General features: G+C 35.7%; 1 protein-coding gene across 1 annotated transcript; it reads right to left on the bottom strand.

The window, feature by feature from the left end:
- Positions 1–1214: 1214 nt before the first annotated feature.
- Positions 1215–4242, bottom strand: LOC120212226 (gamma-glutamylcyclotransferase 2-3). The gene is given in 9 exon segments (XM_039210610.1): positions 1215–1312; positions 1426–1479; positions 1482–1504; positions 2913–2984; positions 3066–3106; positions 3199–3255; positions 3628–3681; positions 3969–4045; positions 4134–4242. Coding segments are annotated over 9 exon segments (567 nt in total). The 3' UTR covers positions 1215–1232.
- Between the last annotated feature and the right edge of the window lie 19476 nt (positions 4243–23718).

Raw genomic sequence — 23718 nt, forward strand, 5'->3', positions numbered from 1 at the left:
TTAATTTATTAGGTATGAGTATGCAAGGAGTAAACTAGGCATCCATGCCATCTTAGACAAGATGTTGAAGTTATTTTTCATGGCTGGAACATCTACAGAATTTTATATGATTTTTTTAATGTCATCTAAGCATTTATGAGTCAATGTCCCTTTCAATAAAAGATCGATTGTCTCTTAACTTTCCAACACATCTTGAAACGCTTCAATCGCTAGGAGCTCAAGATAAATTCATTATAACAAAGACAATGCATACATAAATTAATCCAGCGATGAACATGAAATATTGTAATTCATGTAATAAAAATTGGGTCCAATCTTATTATCTAAGTTGTTCAAGTTTACTCAATCCAATATGGGATATTTTATACCTTTTAACTTAATTTATAAGTTAAGACAAGTTAGAGGAGTAAACTAGCTATCTTGGACAAGAAATTTAAGCTACTTTTCAAGGATGGAACATCAATAGACATGCAATGACTTTTTGAGTGAGATCTGAATAATTTTGAGTCATTATATCTCTTTTCAATAAATTTTCTAACACATTTTGAAATATCTCAATTCAATGTCAGTAGCTCAAGATAATTTCATTATAACAAAGACATCACATGCAAAACTTAATACAACAATCAACATTAAATTCATCTAACTGTTAAATATCATGTTTCATTTCCAAAGATATCAAATTTTAAGTAAATTAAAAATATCTAACTGTTTAGTTTATTTAAAAATTTCCATCTGTTAAATATTTTGTTGACAGGTACATTGCTTTGAATCGATATGATAGAAAAAATAAAATAGAATTAAAAATTCACATATATAATGATTAAAATGAAAATTAGAAGCCGCTCACCGTGGTGGGATGCACCAGGATTTGCTTTTAACTTTTATAAACATAAAAAACAAATCCCTCACTACAGTGGGATATTTAAGAAATGTTATGATACCTTTAAATGATCAAAAGCCTTAGGTTCCATCATCAAAGAACAATCAGGTTTAATAAGATTATGTAAAACGCCTTTTCCCAGACACCGTTTGCTCGTGGGGATGAACTTATTAAACTCGAATGACTGCATTCCACACTATACGAAACCTAAGTTTCGATTTCCCGATCCCAAACAAACATGGTAGAGACGAGTTCATGTAGTGCATTCGATGCCAACATCTATGATGAATTAATTCTTTCCCTAAGTTGGTTATTTATTTTTCATATTTTCTTTTCCAACATGTTTGCATTATGACGCAGTGCACTTAGCTTCTGAAAGAATGCGCCTTGCTTCATTTGCAAGATCCATTAAATGTTTGTCTTTACAACCTGAACCAGGAAGTGTAGTTTTGGTTGGGAATCATCTTAAGCAAAAAAGTGAAACATAAAGTTCATGCAACTGATAGAAATCAGAGCCAGAAGCTAGTGACAAAGACTCTCACCAATTTGAAGAAGAGCTTTTTCTAATTGGAAAAGGTATTCTCTGTTTGGCCCCGAGGGCCTTCGGCGCGAACAATTTGCCTGCACAGAGATGAATTTGACACATATATTGAATGATTCACAGTATGAATTTTGCTCAACAAAGATTATCAAGCAAATTATCAATGATAACAATATAGAAAACTCGTTATAGGACTCCTTTTTTCCCTGTAGTTCATCTGTGGGGGAGGGATTCTCTCTTTAGAAGAAGGTTTAGCGAGGACTTTGAAAATTTGTTTTAGGGCTTGTTAACAATGATCATAAAGGGTATTGTGACAGCTTTCCGGAGTCCAACCAAGTCCTTTCTGTTGAAACTGGGAAAAGGGATGGTAGATGTCCAATAGTTGAAACACTGAGATGTCCAGGCAAGGATTCAACAGCGTTTTGTGAAACCATAATTGATACAAACAGGTGGTTTTTGGCATCAAAACTTAAGGTGTGTGGATTTTCTCCATCCTCAAAAGGTCATTAAGAATGTGTCCCAGCTTTGTATTGCTTTCATTTGGAAAGGTGAGGAACAAAGGTGCACAAGTAAATTGGCAGTTCATTTGCCACCCAAAAATCAGAGGCTTAAGGATTTAAAATCCTGGAATCAGGTGGGCACTCTAAGGAATTTAGGGGCTCTACTCTGTCAATCTTGATCCTCATGGATAGTAGGATGAAAACATTGTGTTGAAGGGAAACAATATCTGGCACAGTTCACCTTCACAACATAGCAGCTGAAGTATGAAATGTTGCTGAGGCTACAAGTGTTGCTCCAACATTCATTCGGCGCCAGAATTAGAGAACCGTATGGTTGAAATCATCCACAGAATACGGCACTTCTAGTAACTGCAGGCTGGACACAGTAGACATATGGGCATATGATCATTTGATTAAATATCATATCCCTAGACACACTTGATTCATTGATGACCATTCATCTTAAACTGTACTTTGAATTTTGGGCTACCTATACCAGTCCTAACTGCTTGTTTTGTAATCAGGAAGTTGAATGCAAACCTGACTTACTCTCCACTTTTGCGTTCAATATAAAAAAAAAATGGCCACAAGTCTAGAAAATCTATGGGATTCTGCATATGGCTACTTGGCATTATGAGGTTTTGGGCCAAAACTGGTTAAATCCCTTTCCGCTATTATCCTCAAAAACATGGAGAGAATGCTTTCATCTATGACACGTGGATGGAAAAAAACAAAAGGACATTTGGAAAGTAGAGTGGCAGTAGTTATAAGATTTTGCAGCTTGTCAACAATGCCTTCTGGTGCAGGCTCCACAGCATTCAATGTTTTATGGAAAGTTTTGTTAATGGGTTTCTTTGTTGAAATTGGGATATTGCAGAGAAAATGTTTGGTTGATTTGTTTGTTTTTACCCCGTCCTTTTGTTGAATCGTTGGTTTAAACGTTAACTACCATACTTGGAGGGAAAATGCATAGATAGAAAGAACATACTTGGCAATGTCTTGTAGAGAAGCAGGCCCCAAGTAATTCGGATTAAGGTTCTTGTCAGGAGATGCTATGTACCTGAAATTTTGGTGTCAATATAGATCTCGTTATCTCAATAATAATGTAAGAAAATAATGGCATTGAGGAAAGAACACTTACACCATTACTCCAGAAATGGCTGGAGTTGTGGCTGTGGGATCCTGAAACAAAGTTCAGTAGAAATATGTGAAGATAAAGCTACATTGTACTGGTGCTTCTTAATGTAACACATTTATCAACATTCAAAACTCACAGTGAAGAAATCAACGTAAGCTTTCTTGTCATACTGCTTCTCCCGTATTTCTAAATGCTACAAACAATAAATAAATAAATGAGAACAGAAATACTAATCACGGGAAAGCAACCACAAACAAAAAGCTGAATAAAATAATAATCAAATTCAGTCTTCTTACTATTTCAATCATCCAATGCTGAATTTTGTTTACCAAACTATTCCATTGCAAGCATCAATGGCTACCCTAAAGAATGTTTTAACGCAACACTAACATGTCTTTGGGAATGGCAAGAAAATAAATTCCATAACTCTTATCCATTTCATAAACAACTAGAAGCATTTTGACCAGTGATTAAGCAGAAAAAGAAAAGCATGATAGATGGCCATGATAAACATTTCAATAAAACAGTATATTACATGTCAAGAAAGTTACTCTCAGAAGCATACCGTTATCGCAGCTTGTTTATCTTCTTCCTTGGATACCATGTAAGCAGCTCCCCACTATGACCTCACAAGATTGGGAAAAAAAACCTATTCAGTTCACATACTTCCTCATTTGATAAGCTCAGATGGATTATGAAACAAAATATATGTTGAAGTCCACCGTCCAAGCGAAGGATTGCATACAAAAACAGCCATTAAATAGATCTCACAGAAATGCAAAATATGAACAAAGTTTACCCTTTTAATAACTTTTCATTCCTTCATGTGTTAACAAGTATACATATGATATAGTTGTCAATTTACTATGAAGGAAAAAAACGAAGCAAATGGCAAAAATAACTTACACAGACTTCCCCTGGAGCGGGCTCCAATGTGACAGTTCTCCCAGGATACTCGGGCGTTCCTCTGTGATCGGTACTCCCTGTTTTAACAAAAAAAAATCACCAACATACCCTTCAAATATTCAATAAAAAACATAAATATTTACAGAAAAATCAAACAGAGAGGACCTTGGTAGAAGACACGGCGATAGTCTTTGATGAAGCCAACAAGACGATCATCATAGTTAAACCCAGCTTTCCATATAAGAGAGCCGTATCCGAATACCCACATCGCCATTTTCTTCTTTCTGTATGAGGTTTCGAGTTTGGAGAGCGCCCACAGTGAGGACACTTTGTTCCAATAATTGTGGGACAGAGAAAGAATTGAACAGAAAGTGAGGAGGAGGCAGATAACGAAAACAACGCCCAATGAGAGACTGACCATCGGAAACAATAAACAAAAGGGAAGGCCTGATCGTGTAATGTTGTGATTGGTACTTAAGAACGGCCAGGATTCATTTGAAGTTAAAGATCTTTGGTTGGGCCTTAATCGTGTCAAACATTAGGTGCTGGGCTTGAATCCATTGTTCTCATAGTTTTTTTTAATCATACATATCTAAAAGTGTAAGCTCTTTCTTCCTAATCCTAAGCCGCCGCCTGTCTTCAGCCAAACTATTTTAAATTTTCGCCGCCCAGATCTAGCAGTATCTAGCAAAGTGACAAGGAGCGTCCTAAAACAGTATACTGCTGCCTTCTCCCCCTTTCTTTCTCCAGTAGCCGTTGAGGTCCAAGTTTCACCAGAAGTCCAGGTTTCCTTCTTTGATCTATCATTTTCATCTTCATTTATTTTCTTTGAGGTAAATATTTGGTTTCAGAAATCAAACACAGGTTTGACATATTTTCGTTTTTTCTCATCAACCAAGCAGAAAATCTCTAGATCTGGCCTATTATTTCTTCACTTTTTGGACTCACCTATTTTTGCCCCAGATTTCAATTCAACACCCTTTTAATTTAAACTTATTCCAATCATATTCCATCTCTCCATCTTTAAGTTTTTTTTTGTTTTTTTCTGAGTCGATCTCTTTCAAGTTTGCAGATTCTCATTTTGTGGTGAGTATTCTTTTTTTGGGTTCACTCTATTCTTTGTATTTGATATTAGATCCGATCTCCAGATTTTTAATTTGTTGGTTAGATTTATTGTACTGGATTTTAGCTTCTTCGCTGCTGAAGGTTTGTTACCAACTTTTTGTTCTCATTTTACTTTTGTTTGTTCTTCTATTTATGTATTTTGGCTCAAGCGGAAGGAATAAATTTGCTCTGCATTTTGAAATTTGTTTGTTTTTTTAACTGAAAATCTGTGTATTTGATTTCTCGAAAACTGTGATTTATTGAGAAGGTGGTGTTGCTTCCTTGGGTTTTCAGATTTACTTGCAAGTGTCACCATTTCGACTATAGATAGTGTTAATTTATCTTAAAATTCTATTATGTAACCAAATTAGGCTTCTTAGTACTCCTCAATTCTCTAGCTTTTTATTGGTGCATCTTCTGTCTTCTTTGGATTCCTTTTTCATAGTTTCTCATAGCTTCGGCTAAAGATGATTACTTGAGGTTATGTCATTCCTTTAGATCCCATAGGGCGTATAGGGGGAGAGCTCGACAGAGTGGTGTCAAGGAGACTAGACTTAGAGTTTGTTCGTTGAATGTATGCACATTAAATGCTAAGCTGCTAGAGCTGACCGGCGTACTTAGTAATAGGAAAATTGATTTTACATGTATTCAGGAGACTAGGTGGAAAGGGACTCGTGTCAGAGAGTGTAATGGGTACAAGTTGTGGTATTCAGGTGTAGATAACGCTAGAAATAGGGTGGGTATCTTGGTATCCTCTAAGCTTAAGGAAAATGTAGTTGAAGTTTGTAGATACTGGGATAGGATCATGATGATTAAGGTTATTATAGAAGCGGAAGTGGTGAATGTCCTTTCAGTGTACGCCCCACACGTTGGCCTAGGGGAGGGGGAGAAACGTTACTTCTGGGATCAGTTAGATGATGTACTTAGGAGCATTCCAGAGGACCAAAGAGTTTTCATAGGGGGGAGACTTCAATGGCCATATAGGTAGTGCAACAGACGGGTATGACGGTGTTCATGGGGGTTTCAGTTTTGGTAGTAGGAACGAGGAGGGGCGTACGTTGCTTGAATTTGCTAATGCACATGATATGGTGGTCACTAACTCCTTCTTTAACAAGAGAGATGTGAACTTGATTACGTTCCATAGCGGGGGACATTGTACCCAAATTGACTACATCCTGGTTCGAAATTGGGATCGATGGGCTTGCATCGATTGTAAGGTGTTCCCTGAAGAGTCATGTGCATCACAACATAGATTATTGGTTTTGGTGTTCCGCGTACGCCACGGGTGGAGTACTCATAGGAGGGCTAAACTTGGTAAACCTAGGATCCTTTGGAAGAACTTACATGGTGCGACAGCTGATGACTTTAAGAGTAAGGTTTTGTCTAATACAGGTTTTGGAACTTCAAACTCAAATAATACAGATATGTTATGGAAAAATATGGCAAATTCCATTAGAGAGGTGGGCAAAAACACCCTTAGGTTGTCGACAGGGAAGGTCAAGGAACATAAAGAATCGTGGTGGTGGAATGACGAAGTCCAAACTAAGGTAATGACAAAGCAAATTTGCTTCAAGGAGTTTCTACAATGTAATGACGACGAAGAAAGAATGAGAGCTAAACAAAGATACAAGGAGGCAAAGCATGAAGCCAAGAAATCAGTGGCTAAAGCAAAGGATAAGGCATACGAGGAAATGTACAAGAGATTAGACACCAAGGAAGGTCAAAATGGCATCTTCAGGCTTGCTAAATCCAGGGAAAATAGGAAAAAGAACCTAGGTAGCATTAGGTTTATAAAAGACAACAATGATGTTCTTTTAGTGAAAGATCATGATATTAAGAGGGTTTGGGGTAGTTACTTTTTTGGCTTATTTAATGATGGTGCCTCTCCCTGTAGAGATAGTACCGTTGATGGGTCAACTGACCATCATACTACGGCCAATGACTGTCTTAAGTGTACAATTGGGTTTGAGGAAGTCAAAATGACTCTTAGAAAGATGGGGAGGGACAAAGCTGTCGGTCCAGATCAAATTCCTATAACTGTGTGGTTAGCCCTAGGTGAAGAGAGAGTAAAGTGGTTGACCAACATCTTTAATATTATTTTAGAGACTGCCAAGATGCCAGAGGAGTGGAGAGAGTCTACGGTGATACCAATCTATAAGAATAAATGAGATCCCCAACGTTGTGGCAGCTACAGAGGTATTAAACTACTCAGTCATACCATGAAGCTATGGGAAAGGGTGATAGAGGCTAGGTTGAGACAGATTACTAGGGTTTCAGAAAACCAATTTGGCTTTATGCCAGGCAGGTCTACTACGGAGGCGATTCATCTACTTCGACGGCTTATGGAGAAATATAGGGAAAAAATAGAGATCTTCACATGGCGTTCATTGACCTTGAAAAGGCGTATGATAGCGTTCCCCGAGATACGATCTGGAAGACCTTGGAAACGAGACGGATCCCAACTGCTTATATCCGGGCGATTCGTGATATGTACTGTAGATCTACTACATACGTCAAGACTACAGTTGGTGACATCGAGGCATTCCCGGTGGAAATTGGACTCCACCAGGGGTCGGCTCTTAGCCCATACATCTTCGCCTTAATTATGGACGATATATATTGTGCGACACCAGACGGTGTTCCATGGTGTATGCTTTTCGCTGACGACATTGTCCTAGTTGCTGAAACAAAAACTGAGCTGAATAGTAGACTGACTACCTGGAAGACTGCTTTGGAAGAAAAAGGTCTAAGGATCAATATTGAAAAGACAGAGTATTTATGTTCAAACTTCAGTGGGATCCAAAAACGATGAAGATGTAGAAGTATGCATAGAAGGACATATTCTCCCCTCAAATGATTGTTTCAAGTACCTAGGGTCTATGATACATACAGATGGGGGTGTAGATGATGACGTTACACACCGTATAAAGGCGGGATGGCTAAAGTGGAGGGCTGCAACTGGAGTTTTGTGTGACAAGAAGGTGCCTCTAAAACTTAAGGGAAAATTTTTTAGAATGGCAATAAGACCAGCGCTGCTGTATGGATCAGAATGTTGGGCAATCAAGAAGGATCACGTAAGGAGGATGGAGGCCGCAGCAATGAGAATGCTTCGATGGACATGTGGTAGGACTCTGTGGGATATGACACCAAACTCTGCTATTAGGATGTCCTTGGGGGTGGTGTCTGTAGCCGAAAAATTGAGGGAGGGAAGACTACGGTGGTTTGGGCATGTCCTTAGGCGACAACCATCGGATACGGTCAGGAGGGTAGAGTCGATTACAGTCGACGGTGCCAGAAGGAGAGGACGACCAAGGTGGAAGTGGGAAGACTGCTTGAGATCTGATTTGAAGGATTTAGCCCTTACCGATGACATGACCACCGATCGGAAAGTATGGAGACTTAAGACTAGGGTAGCCGAGTAGTGCGGGTCACAGCCATAGGGTGTAACATATATGTCTTCTTTTTAATGCCTTTGTAGTAATTTCCATGATTACTACTTTTTATACGTTTCTGTCATTGGAATTTATGAAGACTCAGAACTAGGGTAGCGAAGTAGTGTTGTCATAGTTTAGGTTTTAACCCATTTTACTTTATTCCTTCTCCTAGCTTGCTATCGTAGACTTCTGTGTATCTTTCTCATCAGGTTTCCTCTTTTTAAATTTAGTCGAGTCTTACGTTTCTGTCTATATGCAGATATTTTTTACGCAGGGATTTATTTGCAGGGATTACTTCCCATTACATACGCGCATATTAAGACTACAAATGAAGACTGTTCAACTTTGTATTTATTTATTTATTTATACATGCATTGCATTTTATCTTTATTTTTTATTTTCTGACTGCCGGAGGTCTTCCACGAAAGCTGCACTCAACGGAGTTGGGGGCAGCCTACTAACCTACCTCCCCCTTACCCCATTACATATGAGAATAAGGTTTTGTTGTTGTTGTTGTTGTCCATTGTTCTCATATGTAATGGGATAAGGGGAGGCAAGATAGTAGGCTGTCCCCAACACCAGGTTGAGAGCAACTTCCGTAGAAGACCACCGAATTATGAAATGACCTCCGAATTATGAAATGTCCTCCATGGGACTCGATCCCACGACCTCAAGGTTAAGAACCTTGAATCTATTGTTATAATGGTTTTGTGAATTCAAGAAGGCTGACAATAACCATTGAAGATGGAAATTTAACCTACTTCTTACGAGTCTCGGTCAGATTTGATTCAATTGGAGTGAAATTTTTCTTTAAAATTTTGATTTAGGTAAGGTCGGGGGGATGGATTTAGTGTGCAATATTTTTGAGTTCGGATCGGACTCAAATTTAGAGTAAAAAATATCCTACCCAAATATTTTAAAATTTATTATTCAGTTTAGCTTATTTACAAAAATATCACCCTATATGTATATATATAATGTTTTAGGGTTTGATTTCTTCTCTCAACTTCTCTTCATTTCTTCTCCTCAAATTCTATTTCTCCAGCACTTTAATTTGAATAGTAACATATTTTCATTTTATTTTTTTGTTTGATTATCTAAAAGATCTTTTATCTATTTTAAAGTTTTTTTGCTCCTTTTTTATTTAAAGAAAAAACAAATCTTTGAGAGTTATTTTATTTAAAGATTTGAGTTTTTTAGTTTATGAGTTTTATGATATTTTCGTTCTTTAGATTTTTGATCTAAACTTCTTTGTAATATCTATTTTTTATTTATAAAAAAGTACTTTTTTGTTATTTCTTTTGTAGTTTATTCATTTCTACTGTAAAATCTGGATTGATTTTTATTATAGTTATTTTTTGTTTGAAAATTTCAGTTTAAGGAAATCAATATATTTTACATATGAAGAGAAATAATAGCTTCATTCAAATACATTCAAATATTAGAGATAAGATAATGAAAGGCGTTATTGCTTATTTCTAACACACCGCCGCAAGATCGAGGATCCATCAAAGACACTAATCTTGGACCAAAAAGAAAGAAAAAAGCCTCATGCCAAGAAGCTTTGTGAGTGCATCAGCAAGCTGCGTCGTGGATGGAACATGATGAACGTGCAAAGAACCAGCAACAACTAAATCCCGAATAAAAAAGAAGTCAAGAGCAAAGTGCTTCATACGAGAATGGAACACGGGATTCTTACAAACATATGTAGTACTAAGATTGTCATAGAATAGGATCAACGATGAAGCAAGTGAGACAATAATCTCCTGAAGAAGATGTTGCACTCATAGTATTTCAGTTGTTGCATGAGCAAGAGCTTAGTATTCAGATTCAGTAGACGAGCACGAAACTATTTTTTGTCGAGCAGATTTCTAAGAGACGAATTTGGAACCAATATAAATGACATAAGCAGTAGTGGACTTACCATTGTTAAGGAAACTGCCCCAATCAACATTGGAAAAGGCGGTGAGACGCAAAGGTGTGCGAGAATGAAGAAACAAACATGACACGAGGTACCCTTAAGGTATCTTAGAACACGTGTAGCCGTTGCCCAGTGAGGCTCTAAAGGATCATGCATGCACTTGGAAAGATGATTAACCGCAAAGGAGATATATGGGCGAGTGAGATTCAAGTATTGAAGTAACCCAAGTAAGCGACGATAGCTAGACACCTCAACAGCAGAAGACAAATCAGCCGGTGGTGGCTTCTCAAAATTAGACATCGATGTAGATACCAATTTTTCACCATCCATATGAAATTCAGAAAGAATATCGGAGATACACTGAGCTTGAGACAAGAATAGACCTGTAGGAATAACTTCAATACCAAGGAACTGACTGAGCGATATCCTTCAACATAAATCGCTTAGCCAGGAGCAACACAAAACGATCAAGTGCAGTACTGTTATTACCCGTAAGGATAATATCATCAACATATACAAAAAAAATACATGTATGTCTCATTAGATGCATAGATAAAGAGAGATGCATCAGCCTTAGATTTAAAGAAGCCATATCATAAGAGAAAACCAGAAAGTTCAAGGTACCAAGCTCGTGATGCCTGCTTGAGACTATAGAGAGCCTTACGAAGCCGACTCACATGCGACAGATGTGTATGATCTTCATAACCTGGTGGTTGATCTAAATAAACCTTTTCATGCAATGATGTGATCTTGTCTAGCACCAACTTTCTTCATGACATACTCACATCATTGAAGATTCATCAAGTTCAATCTAAGGGATTTCTACCTTACTTTATCTTAAATTTACTCATTTTTGCACTATATATTATTATGAGCATACATTTACATATTATACTACACTTGAATTATCATAACATGTGCATTCATTCATTATGCACTATGGTTTGCATCATTGATTGATATTCAAGCATAAAATCTGTAGTTATAATAATAATATTCATTCATTATCATATAATGCATGAGTTATTATTATAACCTCTAGTTCACATCTTTATAATATGCATATCCTTATTACTTTATAATAATTCATGTACTTAGCTTATTCTTTATGTTTTGAATGTAGGTACATTCGGCCACGACTTGGGAGCTATCTTGGAGCTAAATGGTGAAAGCAACAATAAGGGAACTTACATGGGGACGTTTAGGAGAGCATAAGGAACATTTGGTGAGAGGTTGTCTGGAGACCCGTGAGCTCATAGCTGGATTGAGCTGAAGATTTGAGCTACAAGATGACTTCAATTCAGCTAGGGAATTGCACCATCATCATCACTACTTAGGACACTTCAAATATGTTCTAAGTAAAAATTTGTGAAATCGTACCTTTTTGTGAATAGTTGCCACCTCAAGAGGTACCTTTTCACAAGTAGCTGCCATAATGTTCACCATGCTACAACTCACCTATGGCCAGCTCACCTCCAGCTCATTCACCTCCAAACTAGCTTAAACATGAAAGGTTACCTTTCCAAACAATATGACCTTTCATGAATGATGTTGCCCATGAAGATGATCTTTCACCAAGGATCACGTTGGTGAAGAGATCACAACCATTGGAGGCCTAAATCATCAAAGGAAATGAGACAAAGCTCCATGACTATTCAACCACAACACATTCCTTGGACATGAGAGCTTTGGCGCCAAACATGAGGAGGCACATCATCATTCGGCCAAGAGAGATGTCCTTGGCGCCAAGATGAACCAACATGCACCATTCAGCCATGGGAGATGTCTTCCCACCCTTGACGAAACATCAAGTCCCTTTATGAAGGGTTAGCCGAACCAACACCAAGCTTATGGACATATCTCTTCATTCAATTAATTATGTATTTTCATCAAGAGACATGTACCAGCTGAAACACTATGTAACCATTCGGCCAAGCCCTCTCATTTCCTATAAATTCAGAGGCTTGCATCATTTGTACTCATCTCACCTCATATATTAAACAAACTCTTGTGAGTTAATTTCTCTTCAAAGTTCTTTGTGAACTTTATCGATTAAGCAAGTATAATTCATATACTTGTGGCATCATATCTTCTATCTTGATTCCTAAATTCCTAGATTTATATCTAGTGGGTTGAAGACACTATCACCACCCCTCAAGTAAGTTTGTGAAGATCGAGATTATGCTTTCTAGAATAGTTTCCTCTTTGGCGTGCTTGAGATACAAGAAGTGAATTAACTTATTCTAACCTTGAGTAAGTTCTTTAAAGGACTTAGCAAGATAGATCAAGTGAAAAAAGGCTAATTGAGTGAGTGAGATCAGAAGGGGAATTGTTAAAAGCCAGGTTATATTCCCGAGAGTAAACACGAGTGATGAGTGGAGTGATCATAACTTGTCTTTGGAGTGAAACTTGTAAGGCTTTGTGAGTGTGCTGATAAGGTTTACTTTTTTTTCATTTATCTACTAACAATGTCTCAAGTTTCATGACAAGTTTTGGTAGTGAAAATAGCTTTGAATATTCAGTCCATGGAGGATAATCAAAGAGAGAACATTTTCCACACTCGTTGTCATGTAAACAACAAAGTTTGTTTCATGATTATTGATGGGGAAGTTGTACCAATGTTGCAAGCAATTTAATGGTGACGAAACTCAGACTCAAGAAGACTAAACATCCCATACCATACAAGTTACAATGGCTAAATGATGGGGGAGAAGTCAAGGTCACCAAGCAAGTCACCATTCCATTTTCAATTGGAAAATACCAAGACTAAGTTCTTTGTGATGTTGTTCCAATGAATGTGTGCCATATACTCCTAGGGAGGCCTTGGCAATTTGATAAGAAGGTTGTACATGATGGTTTCACAAACCGATATTCTTTCTATCACAATGAAAGGAAATTCATCTTGACTCCACTTTCACCAAACCAAGTATCTGAAGATCAAATTCATTTGAAAAGAAGCATTGAAGCATGAATGAGCAACTTAGAGACAATGCAATTGAAAGAGAACGTTTGGAGAAAAATTCAAATGAAGAAAAACTTGAACGTTTGAAGGAAAATTCAAATGAAGAAAAACTTTTTGAAGTTGAACAAAAGAGAGTGGATGAATGAGACATTAGAGTTGAAAATGAGAGGAATGAAATTGGAGCAGAAAAGGAGAATCAATAACCAATTTTATCTACCTTACTCTATCTACCTTACTCCTTCTCCTATCATTCCTTTGTTTTGCAGGGAAATTCAAAAGATGTATCTTTTCAAAGAGACGATTCAAAAATCATGGCTTTTGGAAAACTAAAAGATGTAATTTTTGAAGAACCAATAGTCATGACGTTTGGTGATTCACAAAGCATATCTCTTGATAATTCAAAGATTATGCCATTTTAAGTTCTAAAAGAAACATCATTTGAAGTGCCAAGAGTTGCGTTTGTTGACATTCCGAGTGCATTGCCAATCATGAAATAATTCAACAGCCAACTCCATTAAACATCCACCTTGGTTTGATACTTCCATTTATTTGCTTATAATTTTTCATATTCTAACTTTGATTTAATTTGCAGGAATTCAATTCATATACATGGTATTATCCTACCAAACATTGATGGAAAGATCCTTTATCATTATGAGAATGATTAGTGCATTAAACTAAATCATTTCAAGAGTATAATGTGAGCATTGTACTCAAGAGCTATCATTTGGAAAGTAGCATCAAGCATGAAGGAAGCTATTCATAAAACAAGGGCTTATTCATTTAAGTGCTTGATATGAGAATGCTTGTTGTCAAGATGCAAGATTGAGGATAATTATTCAACCCTTGAAAATACAAATTTTATGTTTGATTTTCAGGTCGATTCAAAGGACACAACTTGTCAAGGGAAAGAGCCAAGAGGCGTGATTCATAAAGGCTTAAAGGACGTGACTCTTCAAGAACCTAAGGCTGTGACTCTTCAATCAAAGGACATGATCCTTGGAGAACCAAAGAATGTGTCTTTTAGAATGTCAAAAGACAAGGAGGTTCAAGATAAATCAACACCGTTTGACTGGAAGAATGGGAAGATAAACCAAAGAAGTTACCTTTTGATTTGAGGATAAATCGCCTAAAAGAATGGGAGGATAATATAGTCTTGTCTAGCACCAACTTTCTTCATGACATACTCACATCATTGAAGATTCATCAAGTTCAATCTAAGGGAGTTCTACTTACTTTAACTTAAATTACTTATTTATGCACTATATATTATTATGAGGATACATTTACATATTATACTACACTTGAACTATCATAACATGTGCATTCATTCATTATGCACTATGGTTTACATCATTGATTGATATTCAAGCATATAATCTATAGTTATAATAATAATATTCATTCATTATCATATAATGCATGAGTTATTATTATAATCTATAGTTCACATCTTTATAATATGCACATCCTTATTACTTCATAATAATTCATGTACTTAACTTATTCTTTATGTTTTGAATGTAGGTACATTCGACCACAGCTTGGGAGCTATCTAGGAGCTAAATGGTGAAAGCAACAACAAGGAAACTTACATGGGGACGTTTAGGAGAGCATAAGGAACATTTGGTGAGAAGTTGTCCGGAGACCCGTGAGCTCATAGTTGGATTGAGCTGAAGATTTGAGCTACAAGATGACTTCAATTCAGCTAGGGAGTAGCACCATCATCATCATCACTTAGGACACTTCAAATATATCCTAAGTCAAAATTTGTGAAATCTTACCTTTTCGTGAATAGTTGCCACCTCAAGAGGTACATTTTCACAAGGAGCTGCCATAATGTTCACCATGCTACAACTCACTATGGCCAGCTCATTCTCCTCCAAACCAACTCAATCATGAAAGGTTACCTTTCCAAACATTGTGACCTTTCATGAATGATGCTGCCCATGAATATGCCCTTTCACCAATGAGCATGTTGGTAAAGAGATCACAACCATTGGAGGCCAAAATCATCAAAGGACATGAGACAAAGCTCTATGACTATTCGGCCACAATACATGCCTTGCACATGAGAGCTTTGGCACCAAACATGAGGAGGCACATCATTATTCGGCCAAGAGAGATGCTCTTGGCGCCAAGATGAACCAACATGCACTATTCGGCCAAGGAGATATCTTCCCACCCATGCCAAAACATCAAGTCCCTTTATGAAGGGTTAGCCGAACCAACACCAATCTTATGGACATATCTCTTCATTCAATTAATTATCTATTTTCATCAAGAGACATGTACCAGCCGAAACACTGTGTAACCATTCGGCCAAGCCCTCTCATTTCCTATAAATTGAGAGGCTTGCCATCATTTGTACTTATCTCACCTCATATATTAAACAAACTCTTATGAGTTAATTTCTCTTCAAAGTTCTTTGTGAACTCTATCGATTAAACAAGTATAATTCATATACTTGTGGCGTCATACCTTCCATCTTGATTCCTAATTCCTAGATTTATATCTAGTGAGTTGAATACACTATCACCACCCTCAAGTAAGTTTGTGAAGATCGGGATTGTGCTTTCTAGCATAGTTTCCTCTTTGGCGTGCTTGAGATACAACATCACCACCATCTCTATTTCAACATCAACACCATCAACATCATCCATCAAGACCATCATCATCCTCTTAATTTTACAACCATCTCTTTCATTTCTTTCTATTTCCATTATTTTTATTATTATATTTTAAGTCCATCATTAATATTATTTCTTCTTATTTTTATTGTAGCCCAAACTTATAATTCAAGGACATCAGTACTTGTCAATCCTAGATCGGGACACAATAAGGCTATCTACTCACTTCAATCAAAGCATGTAGATTTAGCCTACATCATGCAACGTGCCATTAAGAATGCGTTATTAATATCAAGCTACTTGTAGAAAGCCATTTTTATATGGGACTTATTATATTATTATTTTGTTATTATTTAGAATTATATATAATGTTTATAATATATATTATATTTAATATTATATTATATAGTATAATGTATATTATTATATTATATTGTATACGTTATATTATATAGCATTTATAGTATATAGTATATATATAATATATAATATATAAATACTATGTAATATATATATATATATTACATAGTATTTATATATACTATAGTATTTAGTATAGTATACAATATAAAATATTATTATATTATATTATATATAGAATATATATAATATCACATATACATATATATATTACGTATGATATTCATCATAATATATGATTATTATTTTATTTTTAATGTTAAAGTTTTGTTTTGTTGGACCAAAAGCCTAACCCAGCATGCAAGCCTATTTAGGATCCAAGATGGAAAGGCCCATTCCAACCCAAGTCAGCTAGGGTTTCTAGAATTAACTTTAAGCTTTGCATCAACCAATGTTGTCGGATCAAAGGATAATCAAGTGACCAGATTGAATCAAATTAGGTTTATGAAACCCTAAAGATATGTCATCATCACACAATCGCACGAGAGCTGTTTGATCCAACGCCTGAAATTGCAACAATAGAACCCAAAGGTCACCATTTGGTTGATTAATGGCGCGTGAAGACCACGTGCTGGTGAAACAATACAACACACGCTATCACACCTGATTAAAAGTAATCTCAAAAACATTCTGTCGAGATGTTTCTCTGCCCGACGACGAAGAGTGCAAATAGTACACCCCAAACGGTGTAACTAGTCTCGAAAATGTAAGTGTTTATCCTCCTTGAATAAGATGAAACACCAAGTTGTAGAGTCTCCAACAATCTTTTAATTTGGTAAGATTGGTCACCAAAAATGTCATATTATTTCAATAAAATTCCTAGGAATAATATTAAAATAATACAACTCGGGTGTGATTACCAAAAAAATAAGTCCGGGAGTCAGTTACGTATGGGAAAGGATTAGTACCCCCCAAAACGCCTAAAATTTGTACCGGTATCTATTAATTAATGTCTTTGTAATAAATTACAAATTTGTATTGAATTTTAAATTTATAATGAAAATAAGAATATCATTACATACCAATAATCATTTTAAAATACCTTCCTAATTTAATAAGAATATATTTAATGATCTATTGTGTGAAATAATACAACTTAATTACATACATATAAAATAATTATTAAAAAAATATCAAAATTATATTGCACTAAATACAAATTATTTCATACTTTAGATACTAAAATATAACTATCTTATAATAATAAATATATTAAATTTTAGTGATGAAATGGTAAAATAATAAAATTATAGGCCAAATTCGAAATTTCAAAAGTTAGGTACTAATAACATAATTTAACCATATACTAGTATAAGTTAAAATATAATTAATAAAAATAATAAGGATCAAACATGCAATTTTACATAAATCTATATATATATATATATAATTTAACCTCTATCGGAGGGATGTCAATCACAGGTCGGCCACCATGCGCCGCCGATCGCCGCCGTTGTCCGCCACCACCCACGGTGTCTGGATTTTACCAAAATTTCCCAAAATATAGTTCTAAATACACTAAAGCCTATTTTGAACCCCCTTTCTCTAAAAACCTTACAATCGACCGATATATAATATTTTACCTTCGGTAAAATGAATTCTCCGATGATGTTTTGGCTTCAACGAAGGTAATATCTCATCTTCTTCTTTCCTTCTTATTTCACTATATTTGTTATTTTATGGCTATTTTCATCTCTGTTGGTCTCGTTGTCTCTCGTTTGTGTTGGTTTTCGTTGCTTTCTGTTGTTGGTGTTCTTCTGGAGGTTTGGTGAGGGTTTATATAGCCCTCAATGATGCTATGTTTGGACCGGTTAAAGAGAATAACCGCGATGAGTCACCGGCCTATGGCGGTGGCTGTCTTACGGTTGATGAAGTGTTCAGTTATCCTTCATCTTCTGGATTCTTCTGTTGGAGGTGGTGGCGTCGTGGCAGCGTGGGATTGGAAGTATTAGAGGCGACGACCGAATCATAGCCCTAGGGTTATGATACCCTAGGGTTTCTTCTAGATCGATATGGACATTAGATCTCCTTTAATCGGACGACTGAGGATGAGTTACAGCGCTGGAGTTGTGTGAGAAACCCTAGCTACTAATTTGGGTTTCTCACAGGCCTACTGGATATGGGCCTAGCTTGGGTTGTTGGGACTGAATCAATCTGGGCTTGAATCTATTTGTAATTTGGGCCTTCGGGTCTTTATTTGTAATTGGGCCCCAAATTGGGCTTTGTAATATTATTAATAATAATAATAATATATCATAATATCATATATAATAATAGTAGTATAATATATAATTATATATAATAATAAAAATATAATAATAATAATATAATTAATAATAAAAACATACAAAAACTAGTCTCGAAAACTACCCCTCTTTGCTTATTTTTGTGTAAACAAGAATAAAGCAAAGATAAAAAAGACAATAAGTTTTTGTCTAGATGACTACAAATTTTGATAAAAATCCGTTCCACTACTCTTCCGTGGAGACTGGAATTAAAGAGTGTAAACATCCTGCCCAAAGGTCTGGCGGATGGCCCTAAGGAGTTATAATCTTGCTCGAAAGACTAACAGATGACCCGAAGAATTTAAACATCATTCTCGAAGGACTTACAGATTACCCGAAGGATTTACAAATTCGTGAGAAATATTTTACTGGGTAAGAGACTTTTTTTCAAAAATTTGATTTTCTAGAACATTAAATGAGAAACTTTGAAAATCGTTATCTCATTTTCATGCGAAAATCATATGTAAACATCCTACCCAAAGGTTTGACTGATGGCCCTAAGGACTTATCATCTGGCTTGAAAGACTAATAGATGACCTGAAGGTTTTAACTTCATGCTTGAAAGACTGATAGATAACCCGAAGGATTTACAAATTTGTGATAAATATTTTACTGGGTAAGAAACTTCTTACTTTTCAAAAATTTCATTTTCTAGAATATTAAATTAAATGATAAACTTTCTCATTTTTTTGAACAACGTGTTAGTTGGGCATGCCCCAAAATAATGCTTCTTCTGCGGATTGCGTCCATCTATTCTTCAAATGTTTGACTCTCTTAACATGATACCTTCTATTTGTAAGGTATTTGTCTATGCATTTCTTGTGAAAAATGTATCTATGTAAATGCAATTAAATGTATCAATGTAATGCATGATCTTTTATGCAAATGATGTTTTTATGAATACAAAAATGTTGATTCAATCTTCTCTTGACTTCAAAGTTTTGATCTTCTTCTGCTTGATCATTCCTTTCCAAGGTTCACTTCAGTCAACAGTGTAACAACTTATACTATCAAGCTTGCTTTTCTAAATAACCATCTAATCAGTCAGTTTCTTTGTGTCTTCTTTACCTCTATTTTCTATAAAGTCTCAGAAGAACTGTTTCATTCTTGCCACACTCGGAATTATAACCTGTGCCCCATTTTGTCCTTGATAAAACAGTTGTCTTTACATGAACTTGTGTAGACATTTGATAAAGCTTTTATCTTTGAAAAGAGAATCTATCATCTTTGCAGAATGTAGATGTAAATGTACTAAACTCAACAAAGATTAATTGGATATCAGCCATGTCTGTTCTGATTTGATTCTTGAAACACATCACAAGAAGGATTTATCCTAATTCATTTCATGTCTCCTCATCTAATCAAATTTCAAACAAGGTTTCAACCATATAATGTCGAGATGTTTGACCCATTGTTCAATCTTAGTTGGCTCCACTAGTTTCTTGTGTTAAAATTCCAACACTCCTTTTCTGAATCTTGGCATTAAAGACGAATTTCATCTTAAGTCAACCACATGATCGTAACATTGGTTCAGCACCATAATCACTAGTTTGTAAAATATTCGACAATACATTCATCATTTCCTGTGGTTTCTACCGTTCGTAAAGCATTTGACAACACATTCATCATTTCCTGTGATTCCCGTGGGGATAATGTATTCATATGGTGGACAAAATAGTTATCTATGGTCAATTCCACTATCATTTGTTTCACCATTTTCATTCTTCGTACCTTTCTGTTTCATTGACAATATTTGTTCAAATCATAGACCTAATATTCCTGGATGATATGGGCCCTCAACATGCCACATCACTTGCTTCTTGTTTATATAAGCTTTCAAAATGCTCCACATGGACCATTTCTTTTTAAAATACCCAAGCATTCTATTTCTGATTGGAACAAGCCTTCATAAATGCTTCATATGGATTATTTCTATCTAAAATGGGCTTTCAGCATGCCCTACGAATAATATGCTCTAGATTATAAGGCTTGCTTTCAGTATCCCTTTAACTTGGATATTATGCTCCTTACAAAGTCCAACTTTGATAATGCCCCATCGTGGGTACTCGTGGCCCTCTTGGTGCCAAATCTCTTGATCTTGAATACTCTCATTCTAGTGTTACTAAACAACAATGTTGTTAAGTAACTTGAGGGATTCTCTTCATATTGTCACAACCTAAAAAATAATTTTTCTAACATAAATGTCTGAGATATGGCCTTTTCTAAATGAGGTAATCATTCTTCTTGATTGGTTGCATTTCTTACCTTTTTATTAATGCTCTAGGATAGATGCCTTCCTTTCGAATGAGGAGATCATCTTCTTCTCGACAGGTTGTCATAAAGGAATGTTATAAGTCCTATTCCCTATACTTTTTATTTCTCAACCCACTTGCTTTCAAGAATGTGAAATGCTTCATCATTCTGGCCTTGCTAATTCTTTTTCTCAAGTAGGTAGAATAGGCATTCACTTGATTCAGGATCCTTTCTCTTTTGGGACAATCCTGTTTGAAAATGTTCTTCCTCATTTCTTATCAAAGAATGAAAGAATTTTGTAAAATATTGTTCCTTATAGGATCACAATAGAATCAAATTATAAGCATGACTTCAAAGAATATCAAAAGAATCAACAACTTTTACTATTTCAAAGTAATATTTCTTTGACCAGTATCAAGATTGAGAGGTTAGTTTCAGGTTGGCTTTCCCTATCTTCTATGGTTACATCTTAGTGAAGATGTCACTCCTCTCTCACTCTTTTGTGAACATTGTCAGATGCCTCACTTTCTTGACTTGATATCTTTAACTGAATGCGTACAAAATGACACAACTTGCATAACAATTACTAGACCTTCTAGAATAATTCCATTTCAGTTCTCTAAAATCTTTGATTCTATTTAAAGCAGTGTGAAAACATCGATCTAATAATGAAATTTTGGTGTGCATTTGTGTGAAGTGGACTATACCAAATATTATTTCACTCTCTTACAACAACTTTTTCTATTGTCACCTTTTGCCATTTTGGCTAGCTGAATTCAGCTTTATTGAAATTAGCCTTCATTGGGCTAGCTGAAAGGTTCGTTTCATCACAAAGTCTTTGACTTGACAATCACAGTGGAGGAAACACCAAACTGCCAGGTACCCGAACAATGTCATGTTTGGAACATAATCTATTCATAAAGCCGGGGCTTTTGAGTTTCCCCTATAACCAATTGCCTTAGTGGAATAGCTCAGCTTTATTGTATATATAGCTCTTACCTTTTTTAAGAGAACCTGTTATAGTCTATGTGTTTGGTGGAAGTCAGAAAATTTCATTACCAAATTTCAATTCCCAAGCAACTACCTTAGACTAGATTTGTCAAAGTTTCATCGTCAAACCTCATCAATAGAAAAGTAATCCAGTCAGCTTTACAATGTTATGAAAGATGCCCCACATCGTACCCTTTTATATGTAAATACCAAGCATTTTGTCTGATTCCATACACTTGAGAGGCTCTCTCATATTTGTAATATGATAGTCTTTGGGTATATTTCTTCTGAGGTAATGTCAAGGTCTTTTTTTCTGGTTTTCAATCTTGATACTTTGTCAAAGATGTATAACTCTAATTGTAAAGAGCTTTTAATCTAATGGTATTCAAAGAACTTCAAGATTGCAAAATTGATTCAATGCTCATAACCTTAAAAACAACACACTTTTATTACAAAAGGTGAAGAAATAAACAAAAACATATTCAAACAAGATGCTACAAAATAAGATAAAGCTCCATGACTGATGAAATGATCTATTTTGATTAGGATGCCTCATTACTCATCAGATGTGATGACAATTGACTTAATCATGCTTTGATGCCCCACTTGAGTTTGTCGTCCATTGTTCCACTAATTCTCGTGTCAATGTTCCATTGTCAATAAACATCTCTATCTCATTTAACAATGGTCTACAATTCCCTGTAGAATGCCCATATACCCCTAAATGGAAATCACAAACACTATCCTGATCATAGCTCTGAGCAGAAGGGTTTGTTGGTACTTTCGTTGGCCTCGGTTTGATGTATTGACTTTTAATCAAATATGGGTACAAATCTGGGAAAGAAGTTTGGAACACCTCCAAAGTATTTCTTGATCGTGGAATTTTATTTGGTTGATCCGAATGACTAATCGCTCCTTTTCTTTTGCAGTTACGGGGACTTTGGATGTGACATTCATTTATTTCATCAACTTTCGCTTTTTGATCAGGTGAGCTTTTGGATGTGACTTTTAAATTTCCTTCTTTGATTGCATTCTCAATCAATTCTCCACTCATCACAAGATATTTAAATCCATCCTTTGAGCTTGCCAGCATTAACTCATAGAAAGGAGCTGGAAGGGAATCATGGAACATATACGATATCTCTTCTTCTATCATGGGAGGTTGAACTTGTGCTGCCACTCCTCTCCATTTTAAGGTATATTCTTTAAATTTTTCATTGGATTTTATCCTTTTTTCTTGAATATCCTTATATTTGGGAACTAAGATTTTAATATATCAATATTGTCCCAAAAATGCATCCCAACTCTTGATCTGTTCTCGATCCAAATGATTGTACCATACTATTGTCGGCCCAACAAGACTATCATGTAAGGAGTGAATTAACAAATCATTATAATTTAGGTATCCTTCCATTTTTCTACAAAATATTCTCAGGTGGATTGTGGGATAATTAGTGCCATCATATTTCACAAAATCAGGCAACCTGAATTTATGAGGGATAACCAAATCTGGAACCAAACTGAGTTCTCTTAATTCTAGTTCTTTATGATAGACATTAACATCTTTCATTGTTCTGATTGCTTCCTCCACCTGCTTAAATTCATCCTCATATTGTGCATAGTAATGAGGCTATTCTTTGGATTCGAGTGGGATACCCCAAGGTATGTTATCATTCTTGATGCATTAACCTGATAGTATTGTTGCTCTTTAATGGTCCTCTCTTCTTCATCGGCAGTCCTAGTTTCCATTA

The sequence above is a fragment of the Hibiscus syriacus genome, unplaced genomic scaffold (assembly GCF_006381635.1).
Source record: "Hibiscus syriacus cultivar Baekdansim isolate YM2019G1 unplaced genomic scaffold, ASM638163v2 tig00110007_pilon, whole genome shotgun sequence".
Lineage (NCBI taxonomy): Eukaryota > Viridiplantae > Streptophyta > Magnoliopsida > Malvales > Malvaceae > Hibiscus > Hibiscus syriacus.